This window comes from Pantherophis guttatus, chromosome 5 (genome assembly GCF_059756535.1).
Source record: "Pantherophis guttatus breed Tessera chromosome 5, ASM5975653v1, whole genome shotgun sequence".
NCBI classification, from domain to species: domain Eukaryota; kingdom Metazoa; phylum Chordata; class Lepidosauria; order Squamata; family Colubridae; genus Pantherophis; species Pantherophis guttatus.
Genome location: NC_142067.1, coordinates 61524148 through 61551166, shown reverse-complemented (window position 1 = coordinate 61551166; position 27019 = coordinate 61524148). Strand labels below are relative to the sequence as shown.

At 41.3% G+C, this 27019-nt stretch overlaps 1 protein-coding gene across 13 annotated transcripts in view; it reads right to left on the bottom strand.

The window, feature by feature from the left end:
• The window catches only part of BCOR (BCL6 corepressor), an 85284-nt gene that overhangs the window by 42439 nt on the left and 15826 nt on the right, over positions 1 to 27019 (bottom strand). For 9 of the 13 annotated variants that reach the window (XM_087895217.1, XM_034423823.2, XM_060694069.2 and 6 more), the window contains one exon: positions 1306 to 1437. In XM_087895217.1, coding sequence (XP_087751343.1) covers positions 1306 to 1391 — 86 coding nt within the window. In that variant the 5' untranslated portion in view covers positions 1392 to 1437. Of the gene's footprint in view, positions 1 to 1305; positions 1438 to 3399; positions 3947 to 12343; positions 15049 to 27019 lie in introns of those variants that run through there. The other 4 variants (XM_034423826.3, XM_087895215.1, XM_087895219.1 and 1 more) reach the window with 2 other exon arrangements.

The following is a 27019-nucleotide window of genomic DNA, read 5'->3' as shown; positions in this document are numbered from 1 at the left end:
ATTCCGGATTGTAGGCAAAAGAGTGGAGTGGAGTATAAAGGAGCATGAGAATAACATCTATAGGCATTCATTCAGTTTCAAAAGTTTTTTTCTATAAAATGAAGTGTAGTGTTTCTTTAGAGACATACAATAATAGCAGTAGCACTTAGATTTATATACTGCTTCATAGTGCTTTTATAGCCCTCTCTAAGCAGTTTACAGAGTCAGCATATTGCCCCCAACAATCTGGGTCCTCATTTTACCGACCTCGGAAGGATAGAAGGCTGAGTCAACCTTGAGCCGGTGAGATTTTAACTGCCGAACTGCAGCTAGCAGTCAGCTGAAGTAGCCTGCAGTACTGCACTCTAACCACTGCGCAACCTCGGCTCTATAACCTTCCTAGTTAACATTCCAGATTGGTTTATCTTTTTTTTAAAATGAAGTAAAAAATTATCACACCCTCCTAATATCATACAAAAAAATGACTGTTTAGTGACAAAGAGGAAGCCACACATCTGTGCCTCGGCAGTGCTGCGACCCAGGGACTTGTTATTATAGAAAATGCCAATAAAAAAGCTCCTTGGTGCCAACTTTCAAATCCCAGGGACACAATTGCTGACATATAGCAGAAGGAAAGTTTCATCATTACCCAGAAGAGACAATTCTAATCTATGATATTTAAAGTGACACAATCAATATATAAGATAAAGCAGCACCCATATTTTTTATAGTTTTGATCAAATAGTGTAGCAAAACACAGCTGGCCAAACACTTTAATAATTTTTTATATGTATCCTTTTACTAGTGCCTTGATAACATAATGCCAAAAGTCCTCATCTGCCATGTTTTGTCATTTATTTTTCTTTCTTTCTTTCTTTCTTTCTTTCTTTCTTTCTCTTTCTTTCTTTTTTCTTTCTTTCTTTCCGTATCACTTTAAACTAAAAAGAAAAATGCTATATATCTTCAGCAAGGTTAGCAGTCTATAGGCTTTAGCATAACCTCTAGGAGAGACATCAGGTAATAATTGTTTGTCATGTCACTTCAGAGCGTTAATAAAGTGGGTTTCAGAAAGAAAAAAAAGTGGGGTGTCAAAAAGAGAATCAGTTACTATGTACACTTCCAATCAGAAAACCATTGAGGAAATACGCTCAACAAAACAATGTTGTAATATTGAATACAAATCATTTTATCAAGTTTCCCATAAAACTTACTCTGAAAACTTTTATTTGTAAAATGGGCAGATGAATGCAATGTTCTCTACTATGGTAATAGAAAATCTCCAGTAATAATGGTATAGTTTAAGATTTCTGATACATAAATATTTACCTTTCTTCATTAATTCCACACATGCGGACCCTCTCACTGCTCATCCAGCTATGAACATTGCCATACAGGGGAGTTGCAGAAAGCATGACGTCGTCACTTAGAAGAGACTCTTTCTTCACAAGTGTTTACAATCTATTTAAAAATAAGAACATATGGAATTGAGAAAACTGGCCTAGAAGGAAATGCAAATATCACAGCAGAATCACCAAACTTTTTTGATAATTAATTCTGAATGCAGGATTGGAAGATAATAAAAGTGCATAGTTTACACACACACACTAAAACCACACTGAAGAAATGTATAGATCAGATAAGATAGGTATTTTCATACACTTTCTGAGAATTAAGATTTATTCCATACTGTTGACAAATCTAACACTTTTAAGAGTTTCATTCAAATTTAGAAAACTAAAATCATTCTATTTTTATGAACAAAATATACCTGGCTTGTACTTTAGGAGAGAGACAACCATTTAATATTCCAGCAAAGTATACCTATATATATCTATTTCATTCTTCTACAATATTACTTTGAAAACATAATGGAATTAGGCTCTAGAACGAATAAGCCATCAAAGCAGGGGTGAAATGCTCCCGGTTTGGACCGGATCGCCCAATCCGGTAGCGATGGAGGCAGATGGTTCAGAGAACCGGTAGCAAAAATTCCTGCACTTCCCCCCCCCCCGCCCCCATGCCCAGCTGAGTTGCGCGATCATCAGAGGCTTTTTTTTATTATTTTTAAAAGCATTTTTTCCACAACCTCTTCAGCTGAAAAAATGCTTTTAAAAGTTAAAAAAAAAGCCTCTGATGATCATGCTGCTCAGCTGGGATTGTCAGAGGCTTTTAAAAGCATTTTTTTACAATCTCTTCGGCTGAAGAGGTTGTAGAAAAAATGGTTTTAAAAGTAAAAAAAAAAAATAGTTGGCCACGTCCATCCAGTCATATTACACACACACACACACCAAGCCACACCCACAGAACCGGTAGTAACAAATTTTAGATTTCACCACTGCATGAAAGAAAATCCAACTAACACTAATTAGTTGTATCATTTATTGTATGTATTCCTGACTCAGCTAACTAAAGATGTCAGAAATTGTAGTACAACATAAGTGACAGATCAATCCACTACACTGCCAAGCAGTAAAACCATAAAATATATTAAACAAACAGTTCCAGCAGAAATCTATTATCTATCTATCTAATATGCTGCTTCAATCACTAGAATAGACAATTAATATGTTAGCATTTAAAATAGCAGAACAAAAATAATAAAAGGAAACTAGAACCAAGAAAATAATACTTTAACACGTTGGAAAAAGGATAAACCAAAGTCAACTACAACTATAACATCAATACACAATTAGGGAACAGATCACTCACTCTATTCCAAGGCCTTCAGAAAGAGCCAGGTTTTCAGAATTTTATGAAATCACAGTAGGGTTAGGGCTATGGAGATTTTGGGAGAACAATGTTCCACAAGATAGGTATATTTACAGAGAAGGTACATCTCCTATAATGCTGGGACCTGGAACATGCCACTTTACTAAATCTTCGTGGTTAGGGAAAAACAACAGGAGAAAGATGCACTATAGGTAAGCAGGTCTAAAACACAACCAACACCTTCAATTGCACTAGGAAAACCAGGATGCCTAGTTCAGTTCACAAAGCAAACATGCTGAATGGACAAAACAGAAGTTCCCATAACTACTCATACGATTGTATTCTGTACCAGTTGTCACTTTCAGTAATTTTCAAGGGTAAAGGATAAAGTGCACTTCAATAGTCCAAATTTGAGGTGACTATGAAAAGGACTTCCTATCTAGGAAAGAATGTAATTAGTGCATAAAATGGATTTTTGGAAAAGTGTTCATGGCTGCAACTGCCACTTAGTCCACTGAACATAAATTGAGGGTCCATGAGAATTCCCAAATTTTACCTGGAAGAACTAAATTTCTGTAACTGGAAAGCTCTTGAAACCAAAGCCATTCAATCCCATTCCACCCTTTATAAACTCCAGACACTTTATAGATCTCCCCAACACTAACTGCTTGGCGAGGGATCAAAGTGTAAAGTTGCATATCATCCACATACCAATGATGGTTGATCACTTGCTGATGGATGGATGTCATCTAACACTGTTATATAGCTGTTGAATAGAAGCAGGAAAAGTATTAAGCCCTTTGGAACCACATACAGCAAAGGTTTCAAACTAGGTGTTTCCTCACCTACTAACACTGATTAGAACCAGTGCAAAGGAAGAGAAGAACGATCACAACCTCATTTCCATTCCTTGGAGATTGTCCATAACAATACTATGATTGAAGGTTTTAAATGCCACTGACAGATCAGACTAGGGAAGTTGCACTATTTCTATTTCAATCTTGACAGAGACATTCCACAAGGGCAATCAGTGCCCTGTCAGTATTATATTCAGCCATACAAAAAAAAAAAAAAGCCTTATTGAAAAAGGTCCAGATTATCTTTGATAGGTCTTGATAAACAGAAGAAACAAGTGACCAATACATAGCAATGCTAAGATTCTGAAGGACTCTGTCCACTTCCTTGAGACTCACAGGTTGAAATTCCTCTCCAGATAATAGAGCAGAGCTCCTGTTCAGTCAGTTTCCCATGGTTGAACATGTCCAACCAGAGTCCATTGAATGAATTCAAGTGTCAGATGCCTAGCAGATTCCTCACAACAACTCTTCTAATGTTCATCATGGCTCTCCAGCCACATACAAGTTAACAGATTTTTAAAAGAGGGCACTGGATGGCATTCTGCAAATATGATAGGAGTGGGAAAATAATTACATTTTGCTGCCCTTATCACCACCATGTTGGTCATAATATAAACTCATGCAAATGCTTAGACTCATTCTTCTTATTTCTCCAGCTCTATGTATCTTTTCTGACTCTTCATTTATTGACACTCCTCCAAAACCCAAGGGGTCTAACAGAATCACAACAGAAGTCATTCAGATGCAATCCTATCTAAAGCCATTTCAGAAAACAACTAAGACATCAGATTAACTTCCCGCCCAAAGATTCAGAAAACTCCCCAGGCACTATCTGGAAATCAATGATATAAGGGAACAACTGATTTAATAGGCCCATTTTTTATACAGTGGGAAGCAGGACTAAAAATCTCCAAAGGAATCAGAAAGTAGTTTTAATATGACAAACGATAGGTATTAATGTTCTTTATCCTCAGATTCCTTCATATTTGCCCCAATACAGGGACTATATCTAATATTTGACATGTATGTTGCTTACCTTGTCTTAAATGGGTTAGGCTTGGATAGCTCTTTACAGGATATAAAAGTTACTAATCTTATTAATATAATTCTTTTTCATATATTTTAAGTCTCAGTCATATAAAGGGTCACATAAGAAAGCATAAAGAAAACAGTGCAACAAATCACTCAGCAGAATTCATAAAAGTCCAGAACCCCACTGAAATCAACAGAGTTCTTATTGTTTGTTGTCTCTCATGCACTTTGTAGCAAATTTCTGGGAATCTTGAAATCCAAACAGAATCAAGAGTTCTGTACTTCAAAGCCCAATACATTTCGTATCAACACAGCATTGAAAGGAGCCATTTAGACCTTTCAAAACTCTGCTCAATGCAAGAATCCAAACTAAAGAATCCCTGCAGATGGCTGTCCAGATTCTGGTTGAATATACCAGAAGCAGAGTTCACATCTCCAATGACAGTTGGCGCAGCTAAGCACTTTTCCTGCCGCAAAGCTTTTCCCAATATTCAGCCAAAATCTACTTTTCTGTAACTTCTGTGTGCCACCCTGCAGTCATATTTTCTAAAATCTGAAACAGCGCCCCACCCCCAAACTTTTGGGCACCAGGGACCGGTTTCCTAGAGAGAATTTTTTTCTACAGACCAAATGGGGCGTGATTTTGCATTCTGCCTGTATCCCATGGGTAGGGCTTTGCTTGTTTGTGTAGCCCAGTTTCTGGCATGCTGCAACCTGTTGCCAATCCATGGACCGGGTGTTGGGGACTCCTGATCTAAAATACTCAATTGCCCTCAGCTCTCTTTGTAAGATTTAACTTCTAGTCCCTTCAGCATCTTTCTCTTCTCAGAACCAGTTTCTGATTCTTTGTGTGACACCTAGAACTGGGCCCAGTGCCATGCCCAGAATTGGATGCAATATGTAACATGGTGTCCAACTAATGCAAAACTATTTCCTGTGATTTGGAAGCTACAATTTTATCAATGTAATGTAAACCTGCATTTGTCTTCTTAGTAAATATGTCACACCACTAACTCATATTTACTTTGCAATCAGGTACAATTCCAAGATCTCAGCTCCCCATATATAATTCAAGACAGATGGCAACACCTAGCTGGCTGAACTCAGAAAAATTAAGCAGAATTGAACCAGGTTATTATCTGGATGGCAGATCACCAGAAATTTCCAGGAATATAAACTAGACTAACATTTAAAAAGAATATTCCTGGAATAGGTTAACATAGAAAACTAGTTCCATACTATTACCAACAAGCCAATACAAATTTGTCTGTAACAAAGAGCCAAGATGAACTAAGAGAGACAATACCATTTATTATTAAAGCTTGATGTCCTCCTTCCTAACCTGAGCATTTTATTTCTATCTGATTGAAATATTTCACATATATCTTGATTAAATCTCTTTCTGTACTTTTTAGCCCATTTCTTTAACCCATTAAGATGATTTTTTTTCTGTCTCCAACAGCATTAGCTATCCTATACAATTCAGTGTCATCTACAAATCTGAAATCCTCAAGCATTTCATTAAGAAAAATGTTGAAGAAAACCAGGGTCAAAACTGAACTTTATGATACCTAACTTGATACCTCCCTTCAACTTGTTAAGGAAACACTTTTTGAGTGCCATTTTTAAATTAACTGTTGATCCACCCAACAGACTTGCCAACCAGCTCATAATTTAACATGCTTGCCAATCAGAACGTTATGGGCTTCTCTGTGAAATCACTAAATGTATATGGAGATTCTCAGTCATCCAGGTCATAGTTGTCCCAAAGATGCTTTTTCAAGAGGTAATTGGACTTTCTGAAGAAGTTTCTTGGATGAAAAGTGAAACGTCTTCAAAGAAAAACCAGAAAGTCCAGTTGCTTCTTGAAAAAGCACCTTTGAGTTCTCTGTGAAATGTTTTATTGAAGTCAAGATATATTCAATTTGTAGCAGTCAGATAATCTACAAAGGAACTTACCCACTCAAAAACAAAAAAAGTCATTAAACTGAGTCTAAAGAGATGCCCTGGTATGGAAGCAGAGTGAGAGTGAATCTTTGAACATTTATCTCAGGCAGAAATCCTATTCATCACTAAAAAAATAACAAACAGCATGTCTGTTTCTATTTTAAAGGAAGTTTCTAAGATCCCAATCTCCAAGAAAAAGATGAAGGGGATATGGACTATGAAAGTTGGACTGTTGTAAATAAACAGGAGGCTCTAATTTTAAAATGGTAACATTTTAATTTTCTTGGAGTAAGAATTTGCATCTCAGCCCAGAAAGGTGTTAAAAATACTTAGTAAACTCCTCACTCTTGATTTGATTAAGTAACCAAACTCTAGTGGCTTTTACTATTGGAGTTGCTGTTGCTGTTGCTGAGCTGCTGCTGCTTTGAGTGCTTTCAGTAATTCAATGACGCCTGTTCACTCCAGGGAAAGAAATCATTAGTGGGCTCACTGGAGAAGCATTAGTAGTCCAAAAGGATCAGCGCTGTGTGCAATAGGGAAGGAAGGTGAAAAGCAACCAGATTTTTGTGTCCAGAAACAGAACAACTTTGCTTGCCTTTATTCCTTCCAGAACAAGCTTTCTCCACCAGCATTAAATTCTACTTTGCTGCATGAGTGAAGTGTCAGGACAAGCTGCCTTTTATTAACCCGATTATCCCAATGCATGATTTATTCCAGTGCCAGATTTTAATTGTTCTTTGGAGGCTCAGTCGATTATTTTGATTGAGGTTCAGCCTACATCCTGCTGTTAGATGCTGGGTTAATGGGAAAGGATTTTAACACACAGGATACTCCCTTCAGGTTTTCCTCTCATCAGAAAAGAATGAAAAATGCAGGCAAACACCAATATGAGTTAGTGATGTCTTATATTACATACCAAGTATGCAATCCTATATATGCAGTAGAAAGGCCATGGCATTGAGCCCTTATTGGATTAATTGGAGATAAAATATTTTAGGTATAAGAATAGCACTTAAGACTTCAGTGTTTTACAGCGCTCTCTGGGTCCTCATTTTACCAATCCCGGAAGGATAGAAAGCTGAGTCAAACCTTGAGCCGGTGAGGATCGAACCCCTGGCAGTCAGCAGAATTAGCCTGCAATATTGCACTCTTAACCACTGTGCCACCATGGCTCATAGGCATGGTGCTGCACAGCAACAAATACTGAAAAGACATGTTCCTTGTGTCCAGTTATTAGTTTAGATGGAACAGTCACAGAATCCAACACACAGAACAAATTGATTTTAATAAAATGGCATGCTTCCCTAATACCTTCCAGAGTAACTAGCTCCCAAATCACTAGAACAGGAAACCAATAATACCTTTCCTTTTCCTCCTTCCCCTCCCCTTCCCAACCCCTTCCACTATTACCACAGTGGCTAGAAGAAATTATTGTGCTATACCATTCAAAAGGAGTTATTCCGCTGGAAAGATGGGCTTGCTGAACAGATTTACTGTTTTCCAGATGTACAGTACTTTTTGTTTTCAAACAGGGCAGCTACTGCCTGGAGAGAGTGATTTAGAGTTTTACATACAGTTAGTAGTCACCCAGTGTACTGCCTCATCTATAAGGAATGGACACAAAATCCAAATAGAGAAAGTTGTGTGACAGGAGGGAAGGGCACCACTCACTCCCCTTTCTGAAAATAAAACATGGCAGAGAGCCTACTTATTGAGCTTTTGATATTTTTGCTAGTAATGCATTGTTGCATTAGCTGCATGCCTGCCTGGTTAAGATGTTCATATTTTGGAATAACAATAACAAAAATCACTCTAAGAATGAAATCCCCAAGTATGCTGTTTTGGAAGTTCCAATGAATGGGAGCACTCACTTCTAAGAACCCTTAATTTTAGAAACTCATGAAAACTCTTAAATCAACTGTACAATAATCAGTGTAGGTATGACAGTCTACCTGCCATGACACTGCAATAATCTTAAGAATCGTAAGAAAACACTGAGAAAAAGAAAACTATTTTGTTATCTACTGCAAGACAAGCATCTCTCTGCTATTCCACTCTACAAAACTGCCTCAAGCGGAGGTGTTTGCAGAGAGAGGCCGTGCATGAGGCTTGCACAGCCAGCTCTTTGAGCACCACAGCTGCATGCCAGTGAGTGAAATGAAGCCACTGAATTAGGAGTGAACATTTTTCAGGATCAGAGGTTGTTCTGGGTGTGTGCGGTGGCTGAGCCAGTTCTTGAGGATTGTGCAAAATAAAACCAAGCACTATGATCAGTGTGTATTCCTTTTGGGAGGTGGGTGGGATGACAAGTTTGCTAGTTCTTGCTCGTTTTCAGGGTCATGCTTTGCAGTTGGATATGTACATACGTTATTTATAATCACCACCGCCCTGATGAACTTTTTGTGAACTGTTTAAAAGTGGAGGTCTGTTGAACAAACAGCGGCGCCACTGCCAGCCATAATTTCATTGCAACAAGCAACAGACTTTAACTCTTCAGAATCCCGTCATTGAGCCTTTCCTTGTAGGATGGAGAAGGGGGGGGCAAGAGGAGGGAGTAAATGCTGCTTGTGTCCTTGATCTATGACTGTTTGTTAAAGAACTTTTTTCTAAATAAAGCAGTCCATTACTCACTACAACAGGAACATTTAGAATTAGTGACTAATGCAGGTTTTATACTTGGAAACCCTAGTGAAATCACTTACTTGCTGACATTCAATCTCCAATTACACTAACTTAAACCTAAATAAATAACCTTTCTCACCATTTCTCAGAAACAAATCCAATCAAATTCCGTGAAACTGATCCTTAGTCACTAGTAGATAAGAGCAGTCTTTTTAAGAACTGAGTTGACCTTAGATAGTAAGGAGCCTCGAGAGTGATGTCAAGAGATGGACCTATACTAATAAAAGTTGAAAATGTAGGTAAGAAATGTTTAGGCTACAGATCAGCCCTGTTTATTTTGTATAACTAAGTTTTCAGGGAAGTTAGTTGGGTAGCATTTTCGTTTCCTGTTTCAAAATAAATTTATTTAAAAGTAATGTTTAAAAGTAATGCATGTGGTTAAATATTAGAAACTCTTGGCCTACTTGGCTCAACCTTAAATTTAGGCAGTTTCTACTGGTTTTTAAGACCCACTTGTCAGCCAAACCTTCTAAGAATTATAGAACTCAAACACATTTGAAGAATTCAATCAGAAATGGGTTAAATTTGTCCCAATTACAGTATTGTGTGTATGTTCATGTGTGTTTTTGGGTGAACACACCCTCAAAGACAGTATGATTCCTGGCAACTGCCTGGCCAAGCCCCTGCAGTTTTCTAGAGCTCAGTTGTAATGGTAATTAAGGCATCAGGCTAGAAACCAGGATTCTGGTTTAATCCTGCCCTGGTCAGATGTCAATTGGGTTACTCTCTGCCAGTCACTCTCTCTCAACCCCAAAACACAGGCAAGGGCAAACCACTTCTGAAAAATCTTGCCAAGAAAATTGCAGGAACTAATCCAGGTATCTCCAGGAATCCAAACCTGACTCAAGATTATTTATTCTTCCACAGCAGTTCTCTTTGGTGGCATGGTAATATAGATCAGTGAATTGGAAAAAGAAATGGAGGAAAAGACGGGAGGGGGGGGAGCCCTGTCCTAGAGTATAGACCGTTTTGCTCACTCAATTACAGAAAACTTTAAAACGTGCTCACCACTTTCCTATATTTAATGGCGTGGAAAGCACCCGACTGCTTAGCTGCAACTCGCGCATGCTGGGCTGCGCTACTTCAGTTGCCCGGTAATGCTGAAGGAACAGCAGTAACAGGTTCAGGTTCATTCCGCGCCAGGAGAAGCCAAGAGCTGCCGCCGTCGCGGAAAGAAAGGAACCGCGCCGCACCACAAGAGCTGTCCGCGCTGGCTCGCCCAATCCTTTGCTGAGCGACGATGTGACCCAAAAGGCAAAAGTCAGGCTCTAACCGCCACGAAGGCTACGGAATTTCCTTCCCAGAGGTATCTCCCTGACAGAGCTAGAACGCCGATTTGCAGGAGGGGATTTCGCTGCGAAGGGAGTGGCGTGCAATAAATGCATAAATAGCGCGTGCAAGCTGCAACCTGCTTCTCGATTCTCTCCCAGCCGAATCTCCCTTCCCCCTCCAGTCAACAGCACTCAGGTTACAGGGCAGACAGGGGAGGGGGGAGGAATCCCGGCGCTTGGCCTCTCTGGCTGAACACCCAGTTCTCCGGGCACCATTGGCCGCCGAAACTCCGCGCAGTTGTGAGGCAGACAAACGCTTACACGCAGAGCCTGACTTGGCCGTTTGATCTTCAACTCTTCCCCTCCCCCCTCCCCTTTCTTTCTTCAAAAGGGAAACATTTGCATCTCCCTCGCAACGACAGCAGACTTTTGGCAGCTTCTGACGCCAGCGGCTGCGGGCGCAGAAGCAAAGTTTTGCTAGCACGCTCCTGCCTTCACAAACTAGAAAAACCTGATGCCCGCGGCCAAGGGAAGCGGCGGCGGCGGCGCTTTGCTCTCGCCTCCTAGGAAGGAGGGGAGGGGTCAGGGAAAGCCATTCAGCATGTCAAGCCTCTCTCGTCTCCCTCTCCCAATCGCCTACGCTTTCCCGCGATTCTCCTGGAGAGGATGCCTTTATTGCTAGCGAGTGTACTGCAAAGGTGAAAGCAAAATAATCCACAAGGAAGTCCCATGGGGGTTCGGGCAGCCCTAGCGAGTCAGGAAGGAGAGAGAATGCACCGAGCACACGAGTTCCCTTTTGGCGCCTTTACTTTCCACCTCCAGCTCCTCTTGGCAGCCCGCCAGTTTCCACTGCATAAACCACAGCCGCCGTCAGCTGAACTGCAGGCGGCTCTAGTGAGCTACAGCTATAGTTAGTGTCGGCGAGTAATAGCGGGAGCCGAGCGAAACGCGTAAGACCTTCCCCAAAAAAGAAAGAGCTTTGACCGGCACACGCCTCGTAGCACCTCTTTCAGTTTTCTCCGAAGCAAGCCGAGAGAAGGATCGCCTGTAAAATAGTGACTGATCTCCGAATGCGAAGAATCAAGTGAGTTATAGAAGACGCCAATCTCCGTGATACTTTTGAACTCTTAGTCGAAACCGTTTATTCTTACATGCACCGGTCATTAACTTTTAGGAGGGACTAGATAAGCACATCCCAAAAAAATTTCTAATGGCCTTTTCTCAATCAAACTATAGTAATCTTACGAAATAAATTAGACTGGGAAATGGTGAAATCGCGAGTTCATACGTTGCGCTAACTTATTACACGAGTTGTTGAACAGACGTTATATTTCATTTTTCCTCCAGAGGCACAAAGTGCGTAGATGCTTCACTCTCCTGTTTTTCCTTCAAGAACAAGGTAAAACGATATAACGGCTGGCCCCAAAACATCCAGTCAACTTGCAATTCAATCAGGGCCCTAGTCCGATTCCATAATTACTGTGCCACACCGGCTTATACTATATGAAGCCCACCAGTTAACCTATGTATAGGTAAAACCGATCTATACCTTAGAGCAAACAGATTCTGATCGAATATGGATACTTATAAGTTAAAGTGTTTTCTTACAAGTAAGCATTGCAGTTTAAGTTCTTCCGTAGTGTGTTAATCCTTAATGTATACAGAAGAACCTACTCGAATGTAGGCATTTTAGTTCTTTTGCTAGCAATTACTGAATGTTTAATAAATGCGGTTGCATACATTTGAACGCACAGTTGTTAACGGAGGCGAAAGAAGAATATAATAAACACATCGATGTTTGCGAGGCGGCGAGATGGGAAACGGCGAAGTGACTGCCGCACGAATGGGGCGGCAGGAAAAACTGACCTTTAGGAGAGATGTGTGGCATTTCGTCTGAACATAAAACAGTGCGCCTGCAAGTTCTTACGAAGTAAAAATACGTATCGAAGCTCTGCAGAAAGCTGCTTAGTTTGGCAAAATAGCACGCCCGGTCAAATGTCGGGGGAGGGGAGCGGGAGGAGTATTACACTTCCTCTTCTCTGCGCTCTCTTTCGGTTCCCTCGAGGCTCCTAAGACTGTCACGTACAGAGAAGCGATCCGGACTTTCCAGTAACCACAATGCTGTTCGTCGGGGCGACTCTGCATTGACGGGACAGACGCCGCTATTAAGCAAGCGATTCAAGTCCTGACACAGATTAGAGTAGAGGAAGGAGGGAGTGTCGCTCTTAAAGCTTTGGGCACAGAAAAAGCTTGACTTAGGAGCTGGAGCGTAACTCCTTGCAAATCGAGGAGCGCTGTGTTGGTGTGGCAAGAAGCAGCAGCAGTGTTAGAAAAATGTGGCATCCGCGGGCAGGGGATTTTCCTGCTGTCTCAGTAGACTCGGGGAGTCCCTGCTTTGAAAGAACCCGAGCCTTCGCTTTGTTTCCCCGAGAGTGGGGGCACAATCGGCAGCTCATCAATTCTACTTTCTCATTACCGCCATCCAATCCTCTCTGTGGTTGCCTCTATTACACACAGAGCTTTAGACCGCATCCGCAGCACCAGCGTCTCGCTTCGTTTTTTCCATTTTCGTATTTCCATAAATCGTGAAAAAAGCGGTATGATTTCTGCCTTTTGACGCCATTTGCCAGCAAAACTTGTGAATAAGTGATGCGGAGAGAAAGGGAGGGAGGGGAGGCCGTCAATAAGGAAAAGGTAAAATGGCTGGTGAGCCTTCAAATAACCTTGCTGCCCGTCTTTCTCACCTCATTTCTGCCAGAGGCTTATACAATGGAGAAACAGCGCCCTCCCCAAATGTCAGCCTGCGCAGTACATTTCCTCCACAGTACTAAATGCATGTGTGAAGGGAGACTGTCAGGGCAGGCAGGCATGAAGTTACCATTGCAGGGGGCTGCCTCCTTGGAAAGGGTGCTCGGTCACAAGCTCAGGAACTAGATTTAGAGCCTTAACGCTATCACAAAAGATGGCCCTTTAAAACCGCTGCTTGAAGAGTGAGTACGGCACGGCGATGTCATCTCTTGCTCTACACCTCCTTCTCCCTATATGCGGAGGGTAAGAGTACAGAAGCAACCCCCATTTTAGTTTTAAGGTAGAATTCCCAGAGCTCAAATAAAATAACTTTTCCCCATTACCACTGAAACGTTCTGTGGAAAGAATCAGATCCCAACACCCGTTCCTGGAGCGGAGCAAAGGAAGCAAGAGAGCATACGCATGCTTGCTCTTTCTGGGCAACCTCAGAGCTACGGACCAGCGATGGAAGACGCTCACTTCCGTCTGGATAAGAACAATCCTCGGCCTTTCCCTTAGCTCCCACCTGCATTTAAACACCCTGTTAGATCTTTTTGTCTTGGTCTCCCGGACCAGGCGCGCCATTTTAGACAAATGCAGGATCAGCGGCGAAGTTGCTGCTGCTTTCAAAAACAAGCAGGCAGCGACAGTGTCTGAGTAGTGGCAAAAGATGAGGAACAGTAGCGGAGATCGCGCTAGCGCAGGGAGCGATGCATCCACCGAGCCAATCTGCTTGGCACGAATAGACCCGTCAGGTAGTTAAGCAAACATTTCTCTTTTTGGGTCGGCCAAACCAGAGCTTAGGGAAAACGCGGAAGAAGCCGTGCTGGCTTCCGCTGCCGGCTACAGCCACAACCCCATTAACCTTTTGAAGGCCTCTTAGGCCCAGACGGAAGCAAAGCGTTCATTTTGCCAGAGTCGGCCTGAGGCGGATTGCCCCCGCTCCAACGCTCTTTTGGTTTCTCTATTCCTGGAAGGCCAAAAAATCCGTGGTGGATGCTGGACTCCATAACATACAGACCACTGTGACCTAAGAACCAGGTATTGGGGAAGAGGGATTCGATGTGCATATTTATAGTTTGGTAAGAATGTTCCGGGGTTGTTTTTTTTTTAACTTAATTCACAGGCGTAATAATGAAGTTTGGTTTAAGAAGGAAGAACCCACATCCGCAAACGTAGGGCAGTGACTTGTATACATCTGTGCTGTATAAATAGACCCACGGCCTAGGAGCACTGAAAACAGGCTCGATTGAGCCATACCCTGGCTTCTGTAAGCACCAAGTCTAATGTTCACCCCCAAGATCGTACACGGTGATTCCTTTTCCCATTTAGCATCGCAGCCTCATGATTCACGAGTTCCTTGTCGTTTTTCTGGATCCATGGCTGCCTCAATTCGCATTACACAGTGCTGGACCGATAGCCGAGCTGTACGTCCCTGGAGGGCAGGGGCGCCTCCCGTGTTCACCGGAGAAGCCAGCAGATATTGAATCACGGGCGAGTTGATTTTGCTTAATTGTGGCTGACAGTACCTGTGGTTTCCTCATTTACGGAGTAACAGCATTGAGGGGCCTGATTGATTGGGAGCGCAGCACCTCCCACTCCCTTTTCCCCGGCAGACACACACTCAGCCGCCACCTCCGAGAGAACTCTGCATGAAGGCGAATCCCTCGGGAGGGGAAAAGAAGCCGCTTCTCATTATTCAGCAAATGGCCGGCGCGCCAGCAGCGAGAGATTCAGCTTGGTTGGTTCGCTGTCGAATGCTCTGCTGAGCTTAACTAGCCTTAAATCCTCTTGCTTCCCCCTCAGGCCCGTCTGCCTGCCTTTGCCTGCGTCGTCGGCCCCACCGCCTCCACGTTCCCTCCCGCCACCAGATTGGTCCGGGAGTTAAGCACTCGCAAAACCGAGGCGGGAGGGGGAGGCAACGCGGAATGATCGTCACTTCTGGAAAAGCACTTAAACTGAAGGCCCCTTGCTCCTAATGGGGAAGCCCAGTTTTATATCTATCTATCTATCTATCTATCTATCTATCTATCTACCTACCTACCTACCTACCTACCTACCTACCTACCTACCTACCTACCATGAGATAGACAGATGAAACGTTTATATAGAGAGCCACGCCAACCCCTTTCGTGACGCCTAAGCAGATACGCGCCCGATCCAACACACGAATTCTCCGTATTGAAACTACCTGCATCATGGCGGGGGGGGGGGTGTTGTAGATGAATCTATGCTCATTTGGCTCCCCCCTCCCCCCATTGGAACACTCCATTATTTATTTTAAAATTCTTACTATTTGTGTATTTAAATCAAGGAGCGCATCAGCCTTAAATATCAGTAAGGGAACCACATAATAACCTGCAAGCCACTGGATAGGGAATCTTTCCTGGTTAATACGAAATCTGTAGTTTCTATCTTAAATGACCTCATCAAATGAGAGAATTTTCTCTCATCTCCACGCTTGTCTTCCCAAGACGACAAACTGTGTCATGAACTCTTAAATGGTCTAAGACTCTAAGTAGACATAAACCTAATTGGGGTGAGGGGGGCTACTCATAGCCTTAAACAAGAGGGGGGGTCTCTTCTGTGACTTAGGTCAGAGCTGAAGGTCACTTAGGTTGGGACACAGGCTAAAGCACTCTTCCAATCCCTTGGATTGCATGGGAAATCTGGTAATGGAACTCAGTGAGCCCAAACACAACCACCACCCACAAGGATGCAAGTCAGCAGGATAGAACTCCAGCCTCCTGTCTTACAATGGGCCCCCACTTTCATAGTTAGTGTGCTGCCCCTTGCTAAAGCAGCCTCAATAGCAGACCTGGACAGTCTGCCTTTTTTATAAACAAGAAGGGGCCTGGAGCAAAGCTCAGACTTCGCAAGTGAAGCTCTATGGTGCAGCATAAGGCTTTTTCTCTCAGTGTGTTAAAGTCAGTCCTCAGCAGCCCCAAGAGTCTTAGCAGAACCATCTTTGCCATCTTGAAGTCAGCCTCACATGGGGGGTGGAGTGGATGAAATTGGGCAGGGTAGCAACGTTGCAGATGGGCAGCTATGAATTTTTTGTTGCTGCTTAGAGCCTTAACTACTGGCTCTTGATCCTTTGGACTAGGACTCGATAGCGCCAAGGTTAAAACGCCCAGAACAGCTCTGAGCAGATGTGAGCAAGTTGGCAGACACGCAAATGAGGTTTGCCTCCAAGCACAATAACAAGTGACTAATACATTGCATATCACTGAAAGAAAATTGTTTTCCTCTAATTTGCATTAGCTCTTTTCCCCTTAACATGCTGGGTGACTTTAACAGAATTGTGGAAACACAGACAAGATTTGCCAACATTTTGGTGAGCCAGTTATGTTTATCATACACCTTTGCTCCAAGACAAAAGTAGTGTCACAATACTCCTAGAAAAAATGGCAGGCCTCATGTTAAAATCCAATTTATTGTTCTGAACTGCTGGAGGGATCTTCTACCAAAAACACTTTTTGCAAGGAAGCTGGAGACTGACAAATATGCTGTATGAGAGTTATAAATTCTATGTACAAACGTGAGTCACCCTTAAACGAATCAGCTCTTGCCCAATAAAAGATTCAGATTGTAAGCCAAATGAATTTTGTTTGAAAAGACTGATTCTATAAGCCAAAATAAAATGCTGCTATTCATAGGATTGCTCTTTTTGGTCCTAAGTGTGCTTTTCAGAAGTAAGTTTCCTTGAGTTCAGTGGAGCTTATTTCCTGCAAAGGCACTATTAGGTCTGCAGCCCCAAAGCCTGTTCCATTAATTTCAAGCTCTTTAAGAGCAATTAACTCAGCTAAAAACAGGTTTCCTGTTAATTCAAATCTCCATCATTTTTGCATTTCCTACATCTGTAATTCAAATGCAGAACCACCTAGGGAAGCCAGAATAGAGGTTCAGTGAAATATGAGTTTCCTTTTTATCACATTCAGTTACTTGTGACATTATGGCCCCTACAAGTCATTGTCATATATACAAAGGTAGCATAGTTTATTTATTTAAATATTGTTATAAAGTCTCTCATCTATATAAAAGAGATTTCAGTATCATGAACATCACAAAAAATTATTTCCTCTCCCCATATCATGGTTTCAGACTTAAGAGAAACAAGGCAAGTAGATGCATGTGCACTAGGCTTCCAAAGTATGGTCCCAAGTAATACATATTGGAAGAGTTCTTGCATTTTAATGCTGGAAGAAATAGTACTCCCTCTTCAAGCACCAAGGCAAGAAGTGCCCCATACTGTCTAAAGATATGCCTGTCACTTGTAGTGACATCTCTTCCAGTTGAGATAATTGCATAACCTATGAATTTGTTATAGGAGCATAGTTTTGGATGGTATGATCTAAAACTTCTACAATATGCCAAGACACCTACTTCTAATCTAATTCAACCGTATTGGGCACAAACATCATACTATGATATCATACTACTATGACGACATAAACAAATTCAACTTTATTCAGTATTTCACCTCCAGTGAAAAAGAACCCACGAGGGAATCTTTACCTACTGCCAAATATCTGACTGTTAAAAGTTGCTCCCAACATTTAGTCAAAATTTGCTTCCCTAAAACATCCTTGTTTATTCAATTTTATCCTCTGGAACACAGGAAAACAACTAGTATTTGTTTAACAAGTGTTTAAAGAGTACTGGACATCAAGTCTCCTTATTCAGGCTAACCAAACACAACTTTTTCAACCACTCTTTGACTTGAATACCATCACCACCGTATCCAGTCTGCTCTCAACCCGATTCAGTTTTACTGCCTCCATAAAAATATTATGCCCACAACTAAATATATGTTGTTAAACATAGCAGGTTTTTTTCACTACATATAAGCAAGGAATAGATTTGCATTGCAGAAAGATTCCCAAATGGGATCTACCGGTAATTAATTCCAATTATGAAAAAGAATGAAACTACTCCAATTTGCTCAGCTGCCATTGGACCAAAGCTAAGAGCTTTTTGTTCATGTGCAATCAAAGGGTCATTCTAGACAACAAACTCTAACCTTACTGAGCCAAAGCAAAGTGTAGCTTGGAATAAAACAAAATGGAATACTTTTACATTTTTCTTAAGTATATACTTATGTGAAATATAGTATTGATTCTGAAAAGAATATATGTAATGATTCTTCTTCTTGTGCCATATCCGTCATCAGAAAGACATTATAAAATTATATTGTTGGGCATTAAATTGTATATTAGTCAAATTCTTTTTCACATTTATGCTTCTATCATTCACATCATTGTCATCCTTACAAAATCATTTCTCAAATATAGGTTTTACTTTATATTTTATCAAAACAGAAAGAAGTGAGGTTCATTGGCATGGCCAGATTCTAAGGCCCTATTTTAAAATAAAAAGTCTTTGGGTCAATCTGGACTCCTGATGGGATTGTGACCAAATGTGAGTGGTATTCCTGGAAAAAGAAAGAACTGACATGCAATTGCCTTCTTCCAGAATGATTTGGGACTTCTCAGTCTTACTCCAACACTGGAACTCCCTGCTAATCTCTCATCCAGATAGTAGCCAGGCCCAGTCCTATTTAGCTTCCAAGTCCAGGAAAAGAAAGCCAGGTGTAATCGTAAGGGATGTATGTGGTAAATGGTTTGCTAGTTTTCACATGGTTCCAAGGCTATTAGTTCCAGAGTAAAATGCAAGCTGTGAGTTAATTTTCTTTTGCTGCTTCAGTCTTGCTCTAAAAATAATAATTAGGTTCTCAGTTCATCCAGGCAGGACCAAGTCTGTGCTTTAATTTGAAGTACCATGCAAACTGATCCTCTGCATATTTACTTTACTGAATTTAGCACAACATTCTCCCTTGTAAACATGGTTAGGATTGAGTCTGGTTTATAACAAATTATCAGCAGCATTTTTTTCTTAATAAAATGGTTGAAAATAATTATGAAATGAATGTATTGTAAAAGTTTGGAGGAAACTAGCAAATCTTACTGGGAACAAGTGATAAATCAAAATCTCTACTATTTTTACCTCAACAATTTTTTGCAAAAATAAAAATAAGTTAAGTTGGAGAAAATCATGTGAACTTTAAAAAATGAGGTCTTGCCCCTTGTATATTTATATTAATAAAAAGGAATAATTGTACACCAAAGTGTTTTTAGTAGCACATAATGAATGCTATTGTGAAACTGGTTCTGTTGTAGCATAAAAAAGTAAGAATAGCAACCTGTTGTTTCAGAATTAATTTATTTTATTTGATAACTTTATAATTTAATATTTAAAAACCATGCAAGCTAATTAATTTGATAAATACTGCAAAAAATGTTCTAACATTATACACTCATCTATTTCTGTTTGGAATTCTTATACTGTACATATCAAAACATGCAAATATATTATGCATTAATTTCTTCTCCTTTCCTCCATTTTTGTAAGGCTTAATTTTCTTCCATGACAGTTAGGCAATTCTGATTCAGTCAGAGGAAGTTTCATTCCACTATGAACAAAAGTGATGCTTACATGTGGACTTCCTAATCATCCTCCACAACCAGACTCAATGCTTGAGAATGATTAGAGCCCAATTTATTCAATGTGGTGTTCATATCATTGCCTTAGACCAGGGGTGTAAAACTCTCATAGTCACAGCAGTGTCACGTGATGTATCACAAATTTTTCCCCTTCACTAAAGGGGAAAAGTGGGCATGGCCAGCGGGTGACACATCCAGACCACAGGCTGTGAGTTTGACAACCCTGCCTTAGATCCAAGCCTCTTGGTTGAGTTTTGCTTTGTGAAAGCTCTTGGTGTTCTACTTTTAAGTAAAGACCATTTATATTTAATTTGGAGCTGGCTTATAACAGGCTTTTGGCCTGGAATAAAAAACACTTAATCCTGAAATAATATAGAAATTTACTTTTAGCTGGTTTTTATACTTTAATTTCTCTGTTAATATACTCATTTAAGCAGAGTCAGATGAGAATTTTTTTTAATGTTCTTTGCTGTTATTTATATGGGATATTTCATTTGATATGACAATTAATTCCCTGATACATGAATTATATTAAGAGAGCTAGTTGCTCTGGCATCTGCTGCTAAATAAACTGGTGATCCAGGATTTCCAGTACTGATTCCTACTTGTAGGGGCTAGAACAGGAGGGAAAACTTTTATCTTCTCCAGATAATTTGCAGAAAAAATGTCCATCTAACTACCTCTTGAATGAAGGGGCAGGCAGACATTTACACTTTTTCTGATCGAATGTATTTAATGGAGATGTGAAAAACAGTATACAAAGTATTTTGTATAAAAGCTTGTGGATCTCGATGGCTGTGGATTGCAACTTCCATGTTTCCTATTGGCTAGGGCACTGAAGTTGAGCAATTTTTGGAACAGATCCCTAATCCATAACTTTCACCATAGACTTTGCATATGGGAGCAACCCTTTAAGAGATATTTGCCTCCTCAGCTATGGTATATTTTAAGATGGGTAATATTTCCCTGGCATTTTTAATCTCTGGCATCCACCAAGGACCAGAAGCCCTTATTTTCTCAAGATTTCCTTTTAATATTTTCAGATTGTTGTTTTGTTGTCTTATATATTATATGTAAAGAATCATGTAATCTCATGTATGCTTTAGGCTTTATATATTATTGAAGTGTCACTAGTCAGTTTTAGAAATCTTAAAAGCTGAAACTGAATTACATAAAAAACAATTTTTATTAATTGGATATAATTTTATTATGAATTATTTTTAAAGTGAAAAAATAGAAGTAGATTCTAATTCTTCAAGTATTTGTCCTGGTTATACAGGATAAAGAATAATCTCAAAGGGCTAGTTAAGGTGTTTTTTGATTCTGGTCAGGAACTAGCCCACATTCTTCACTCCCCAATGGGCAAGAGCAACTTTCAACTGGGGTTACTGTGCTTAATGATAATAACCTCCCAAGCAGCAAAATTCCACTAGTTGCCCTTTAATGTCTTATGTTCAATTGTAACATCAAATAGTTCCAGCATTACAGTCAAAGAATATAGGAGTCACAAAACCTCTCAGTGGAATCTGTTTACACATTAAATGATGAGATAAACTAGGATGTGTATGCATGTGTGAATCAATCTTCAGTTAAACTAAAACATGTTAATGTATAGCTCTTTGTAAAACTAAGTAATATGCAGGTGTCAGATAACTTGCAGAAGAATTTTAAAATAATATACCTATCCCCTTTTATACAATGTAAGAAGACATTTCCCAATAATTTAAATCTTCTGTCCTAAAACACAGGTAACTGGGGAATAAAGTTCACGGAATTTCTGTGCATTTTCTTCTCAATCTATTCTGCAAGTTTCTAACTCAAAGAATGGAGGAGAGATGGTTTTCTTCTCTCCCCACTCCCCGATAAAAAGAAAACAACCCATCCAACCAAGACTTCCAAGGAACCTTTCAAATCTGTTGAGCCTGCCCTAAAGAAGCAGGAAGAGGACGCCGCCTTTGTCGGGTGTGCTCTCTGCAAGAACCGGAACGAAGCTGTCGTCCCCTGCCACCACCCCCCATTTAGCTTCCTCTCTCCCTCCTCCCCCTCGCCATAGTGAGAGCTTTGTGTAAAAACCGAAGAGGCGCTGGCTGCTCGCTCTCCCAACAGCTGTCACATTATTTGCACTAGCTGTAAACAGCCTTCGCGCCCCCCTTCTTTCGCCCGCCTCCCCATACCACATAGTTAAATCCAGACTAACAATCCCCAGTTAGAGATCAAGCCAACAACAGCAGCATTGTGTCTGCCTCGGTCGCTTTAGCATCTCTCTTGCAGCTGGTTTACTCAAAACAAGGAGCCCCCTTTCTTCGCTTCTCATCCTGGAAGCCAGAGAGCTGTTTGTGTCAGCTGATCCATCATTCCATGAACCTTCCCTGTCAATCTAGGAGCGGTTTTTTTAAAAATTAAAAAGCTTTCCTTCCACGCAGAGGGAGGCCGTCCGCCCACTCGCTCCGCCCGCGCTAGGACCTTTCCTCCCGGAAAAGCCCGGGCAGGTCCGCCATCCAGTGAGCCCCCCTGACGCCCAGCTGTGTTAGCTTCGCCTCTCCTGGGTTCAGTCTCAGCCAGACATGCTGACAAGGTCGTGCTCTGACCTCGAGGCCCCCAAAAGCTCCAGGCCTCTTGTTCCGGAGGAGACGTTTCACCGCTAGTGACGGTTGCGAGCGGCGCGCTGGGCGGAGGAGAGAAACAAGGAATGAGAGCTGGGCTGCGCAGCCACTTCCCGCTTGGCCGTTGCTACTGGTCCTCAAGGCCCCCTCCGTTTACCCAGGCGATAAGACAGAGCTGAGACTCCCAAGGGGCTTCAAGAAAGCTGCCAGAACGATAAGGGCTTTTACAGCTGACGGGCCCGCGTCCTTGCTGCGCCTGAAGGAGGGATGAGGAAATCTTCGCCAAGGCCTCCCACTGTGGAGATCAGACGCCAATTCGGCGATCTTCCAGCTCAAATCGTTTGCCGGACTGCGCATAAAACCGATTCGCCAGAGCTGAGAAAAGGAGCTGCCGTCTATGGCCAAATTCCTTTTCGAAAGAATTTTCCGTTCTCTTCAGACAGAGGGAACTGTTGATGTCACAGCACTACACTCGAAGGTGGTGGGCTGGAGTTAGCAAGTTGCAGAAATCCTGCCTTGTTTCATAAACTACTTATGGCCTAGCATGGAAGAGCGAGCATAGCCTGAATACGGAGCAAGGGAAAGAGTCGTTGGCCCATATAATTCTGCCTGAAACAAGGTAGCTCCACCTTGCTAAACAAAGGGGCTGGTTTAATGAGCCTTAGTGGCCTTGGTTGTGCTGGCTGGGAATTCATCCCAACACATTTAGATGCTATCTTGTTGCCAAGTTTGACTAAGTGTAGTTCCTCTACATTCTTAAGTGTGAAATCTCATGCAGTAAATCTCTTTACTTGAAAGAGTTCACTGGAGTCTTTTCTCCACTAAATCTAAGCTATCCCCAAGTCCCAGGCCCATGATTACTACTGCTAGCTATATACTAATATACCAACTGATATACCTAGTTCAGTGGTCGGCAACCTTAAAAACTCAAAGAGCCACAAAGGTCTTAACCGGAAGCCCCCGTTCAATTCTGGAGCCAGTCGGAAGTCCAGTTCCCCCATCATAGAGTCTCCTCCTAGCACGCCGTCCTTTTTCCTCTGGTGACCAGAAGTCCAGTTCCCCCACCATAGAGTCTCCTCCTAGCACGGCGTCCTTTTTCCTCTGCTGACCAGAAGTCTGGTTCCGCCACCATAGAGTCTCCTCCTAACATGGCGTCCTGTTTCCTCTGCTGACTGGAAGTCCAGTTCCTCCACCATAGAGTCTCCTCCTAGCCCAGCATCCTTTTTCCTCTATCTGTCCTAACCGAAAGCCCTATCAATTGTGGAGCTGACCAGCAACAAGGAGCCGCAGCAGAGGGATGAAAGAGCCACATGCAGCTCCAGAGCCATGGGTTGCTGACCCCTGACCTAGTTCAACAATAGTAACCATAAGATCTAAGTCTTCTCATGGACCACCATTTAAGTATGGACTAGCTCAGTGTGCTGCAGTTCCAAGAAAAACCAATATAGTCTTTGATTACATCAACAGAGGGATAGTATCAAGCTCAGAGTAGTGATAGCAGTGCTCTATACTGCACTTCTGGGGCCAAGCTTGGAATACTGTATCCAGTTCTGGTCGCCACAATACAAAAAAGATGCTGAGTCAGTGGAAAGTGCAGAGAAGATCAACAAAGATAATAATAGGCCTGTAGACTAAACTATATAATGATGAATAGTTAAGGTAACTAGATGCATCTAGGCTAAGATTAGAGGTGACAATAGCTCCCTTCCAGTACTTGAGAGGTAATCATAGAGATGAGGAGGCTGACTTATTCTCCAAAGTAGCAGAGTTGGAACGGACCTTGGAGGTCATCTAGTCTAATCCCCTGCTCACGCAGGAGACTTATGCTAGGGATTTAAACTGCCGAATTGCCAACCTTTCTGATTGACAAGCTCAGCATCTTAGCCACTGAGCCACCTAGCCAGGCTTAAGTACCTGGAGGCAGAACAAGAAGTATGAGGTAGAAACTTGTTAAAGAGAGATTCTATCTGAAACTAAGGAGAAATTTCCTGAAGGTGAGAGCAATTAATGAATGGAACAGATTGCCTCCCAGAATTGTGGGTGCTCCATTGTTGGAGATTTTCAAGAAAAGATTGGACAATCATTTGTCTGGGGTGGTATAAGGACTCCTTCCTTGGGCAGGACCTCAAGCTCTATGATTCTATGATTACTCAGGGATTATAACAACAGAAGACATAATAAGATTTCTTATATCCATGGAAGATGGCTTTGGTGGCCTGGATCAAACCAGGAGCATTCCATCTCACAAGGATGATCTAAGTAGGATTGACTTTAACTGTAAAATTTATTCCCACTCCTCCTCCTTTTGGGACATGGAAAAATAAAATTCATTTGCCACACATGGGAAGCACAGAAAGGAGCACTAGATAGATGCCTTTGGACACAAGTATCAGTTCAGCTAAGCCTGCCTTTTTGTATGCAGAACTGCTCCATGCAACATTTGCAAATTCAGTGAAAGTAGTCCTTTTCACTAGACCATTTTTAAAACCTGCCTTTAAGTTGACTGTAATACATCTGGACTAGAAGGGAAGCCAGGTGGTAGAACTATGAAGCCAAGTCTCAAAGAGTGTCTATTAGGAGGCACCAACAGCTACAAAACTTAATTTATGGCCCTAAATCCACATTGTGTGACTTCGGTGTGCAAATTTAATTATTTATAAGAAGGGGATTAATTTTTGTGCTTTTGCATTGGTAGATCCAGCTCCAGAAGAATATACCTAAACTATAAGTAGCCCTTCTATTACACTAGTATTTTGTTCATATTCATGTGTTCTTTAAAAAGCCTATCAGTAATGTGGTTAAAAGGGAAGCCACACATGAAAAAAAAAAAATTGAAAGTAAATCTTATACATGAATAAGGTTGTACTGAGCTACATGTACGTAAAATGATTGCTAAGTTAAATACTACTGTGTAATATAGGATTGCAATCAAAGAGTACCTTAGGAACAAATAGCTTGGTCCTGTTCATCAATCTTCCTCAACCTGGTGCCCCTTTCAAACTAAAGTGTACTCTAACTGCCATTATCCCCGTTGCTGGTTATGAGAATGGATGCCCTACATATCTATAGTACATTCGGTTGAATAAGACTCTAGTTATTTCCATGTAACTGGAATAGCAGAAAGGACAGAATGTTACTATATTTATCTAGACGTTAGATTTATTTTTGAGTAGCTATGCACAGGCAATTGATGTGCCCACAATGTCACATTTATCAATACCTGTAAAAACTTAGGGGACGTTTAAAGCAAGCAAAAATTCTGCTAAATATTCTATTGTCAGCAATGTCTCACTTCCCAAGGGGCCAAACTGGTGTGTTCAAGAGAACTTACTTCCAGGTAAATACACACAAAATAATCACATGGCTAGCCATTTGAAACAGTAGCATTGGATGACTTGAAGCAAGCATCTCTAATCCAATTAACAAGAAAGATAAAATACTTCCTAATTCCCACCTGTAGACTTTCTAACTAACTAGCTGGATTTATCTCAACTTTCTAGCCAAATTCCCCAGTAAAAGAGTCCAGATATTCAAGCAGTTGAGCCTCCTCTGGTCAGTCATAACTATTGTCTCAACCAAGCTGGCAAATATCTCTACCATGGAAGTTCTGTGTACATGAGTACTAAAAAAACCAACTCTTGCTAACTAAGTCAGCAAAGGCCACAACATATTCTTTTAAGATGGAATAGCAATTCATGCTTTGCAAATCTCTTTCAGCACAAAGGATTTAGAGGAAGGTAAAGGGAGGGAAGGGAAGGAAGGAGGGACACAGACAGACAGACAGAGAGAGCACTCTTGTATTTCTGGACTGTTGTTCCCCTGGGAACCAAGAACCAAGTATAGCTTCAATCAAATGCTGACTTTTTCCTTCTGGAAACCTGAGCTCACCAGTTTCTACCTGCCTCCATGAGTCTCCCCCCCCCCCACACACACACAACTTTGTTATCAACAATATGTATATAAAAAGGTATAATATTGCTTGATTAGAAAAGAAGAACCAAATCTGTTTCGGGATATATTCTTGCTAAAAAAATTTTTAAAAAAACAACCACCTTGAAAAAGCTGCACTAGGCAGTTTCTCAAGGTTCTTGCTTCTCAGAATGACTAAAGCAGTATTTCAAAGCAAACACAGCTACTTCATAATTTGTTCATTTGCAAAGAAGCTGTCTCAAGGCAATCCCCAGCTATGCTTCCTTGATACGAAGCCTCTTTGAGTTCAGTACTTTTCAACTGTGTTCCAATCAGATATTCCTAGGTTGGGGATACTCAACATTTTATAGCATCTGGAATCAGAAATGCATAGGATCTATGAGAAATACGTACAATTTGCTCCACTCAGATCAATCCCCCATCATTAGAGTAACTGAATGAATTGGTCATCTGCTTTTGCCCCACAATACAAGTGGCACAGGTCCAAACATGATTCAATTCTATATAGCACTCAAAGCAAAGCTAGCAAGATTGACCAAGTATCATCCTGCTCCAAAGCAATGTTTTGTTCCTTTAAGAATGTGTCCGCTGTGTCTCCAGAAATGATTAGGAAGGAGCTGGCAGGAAGGAGTGCAGGTTCCTGGGTAAGACCAAGCGGAACCCACAGCCACACAATGCACTGGGCGAAGAAGCAACCTTATAACTCCACTCAGTCTTTT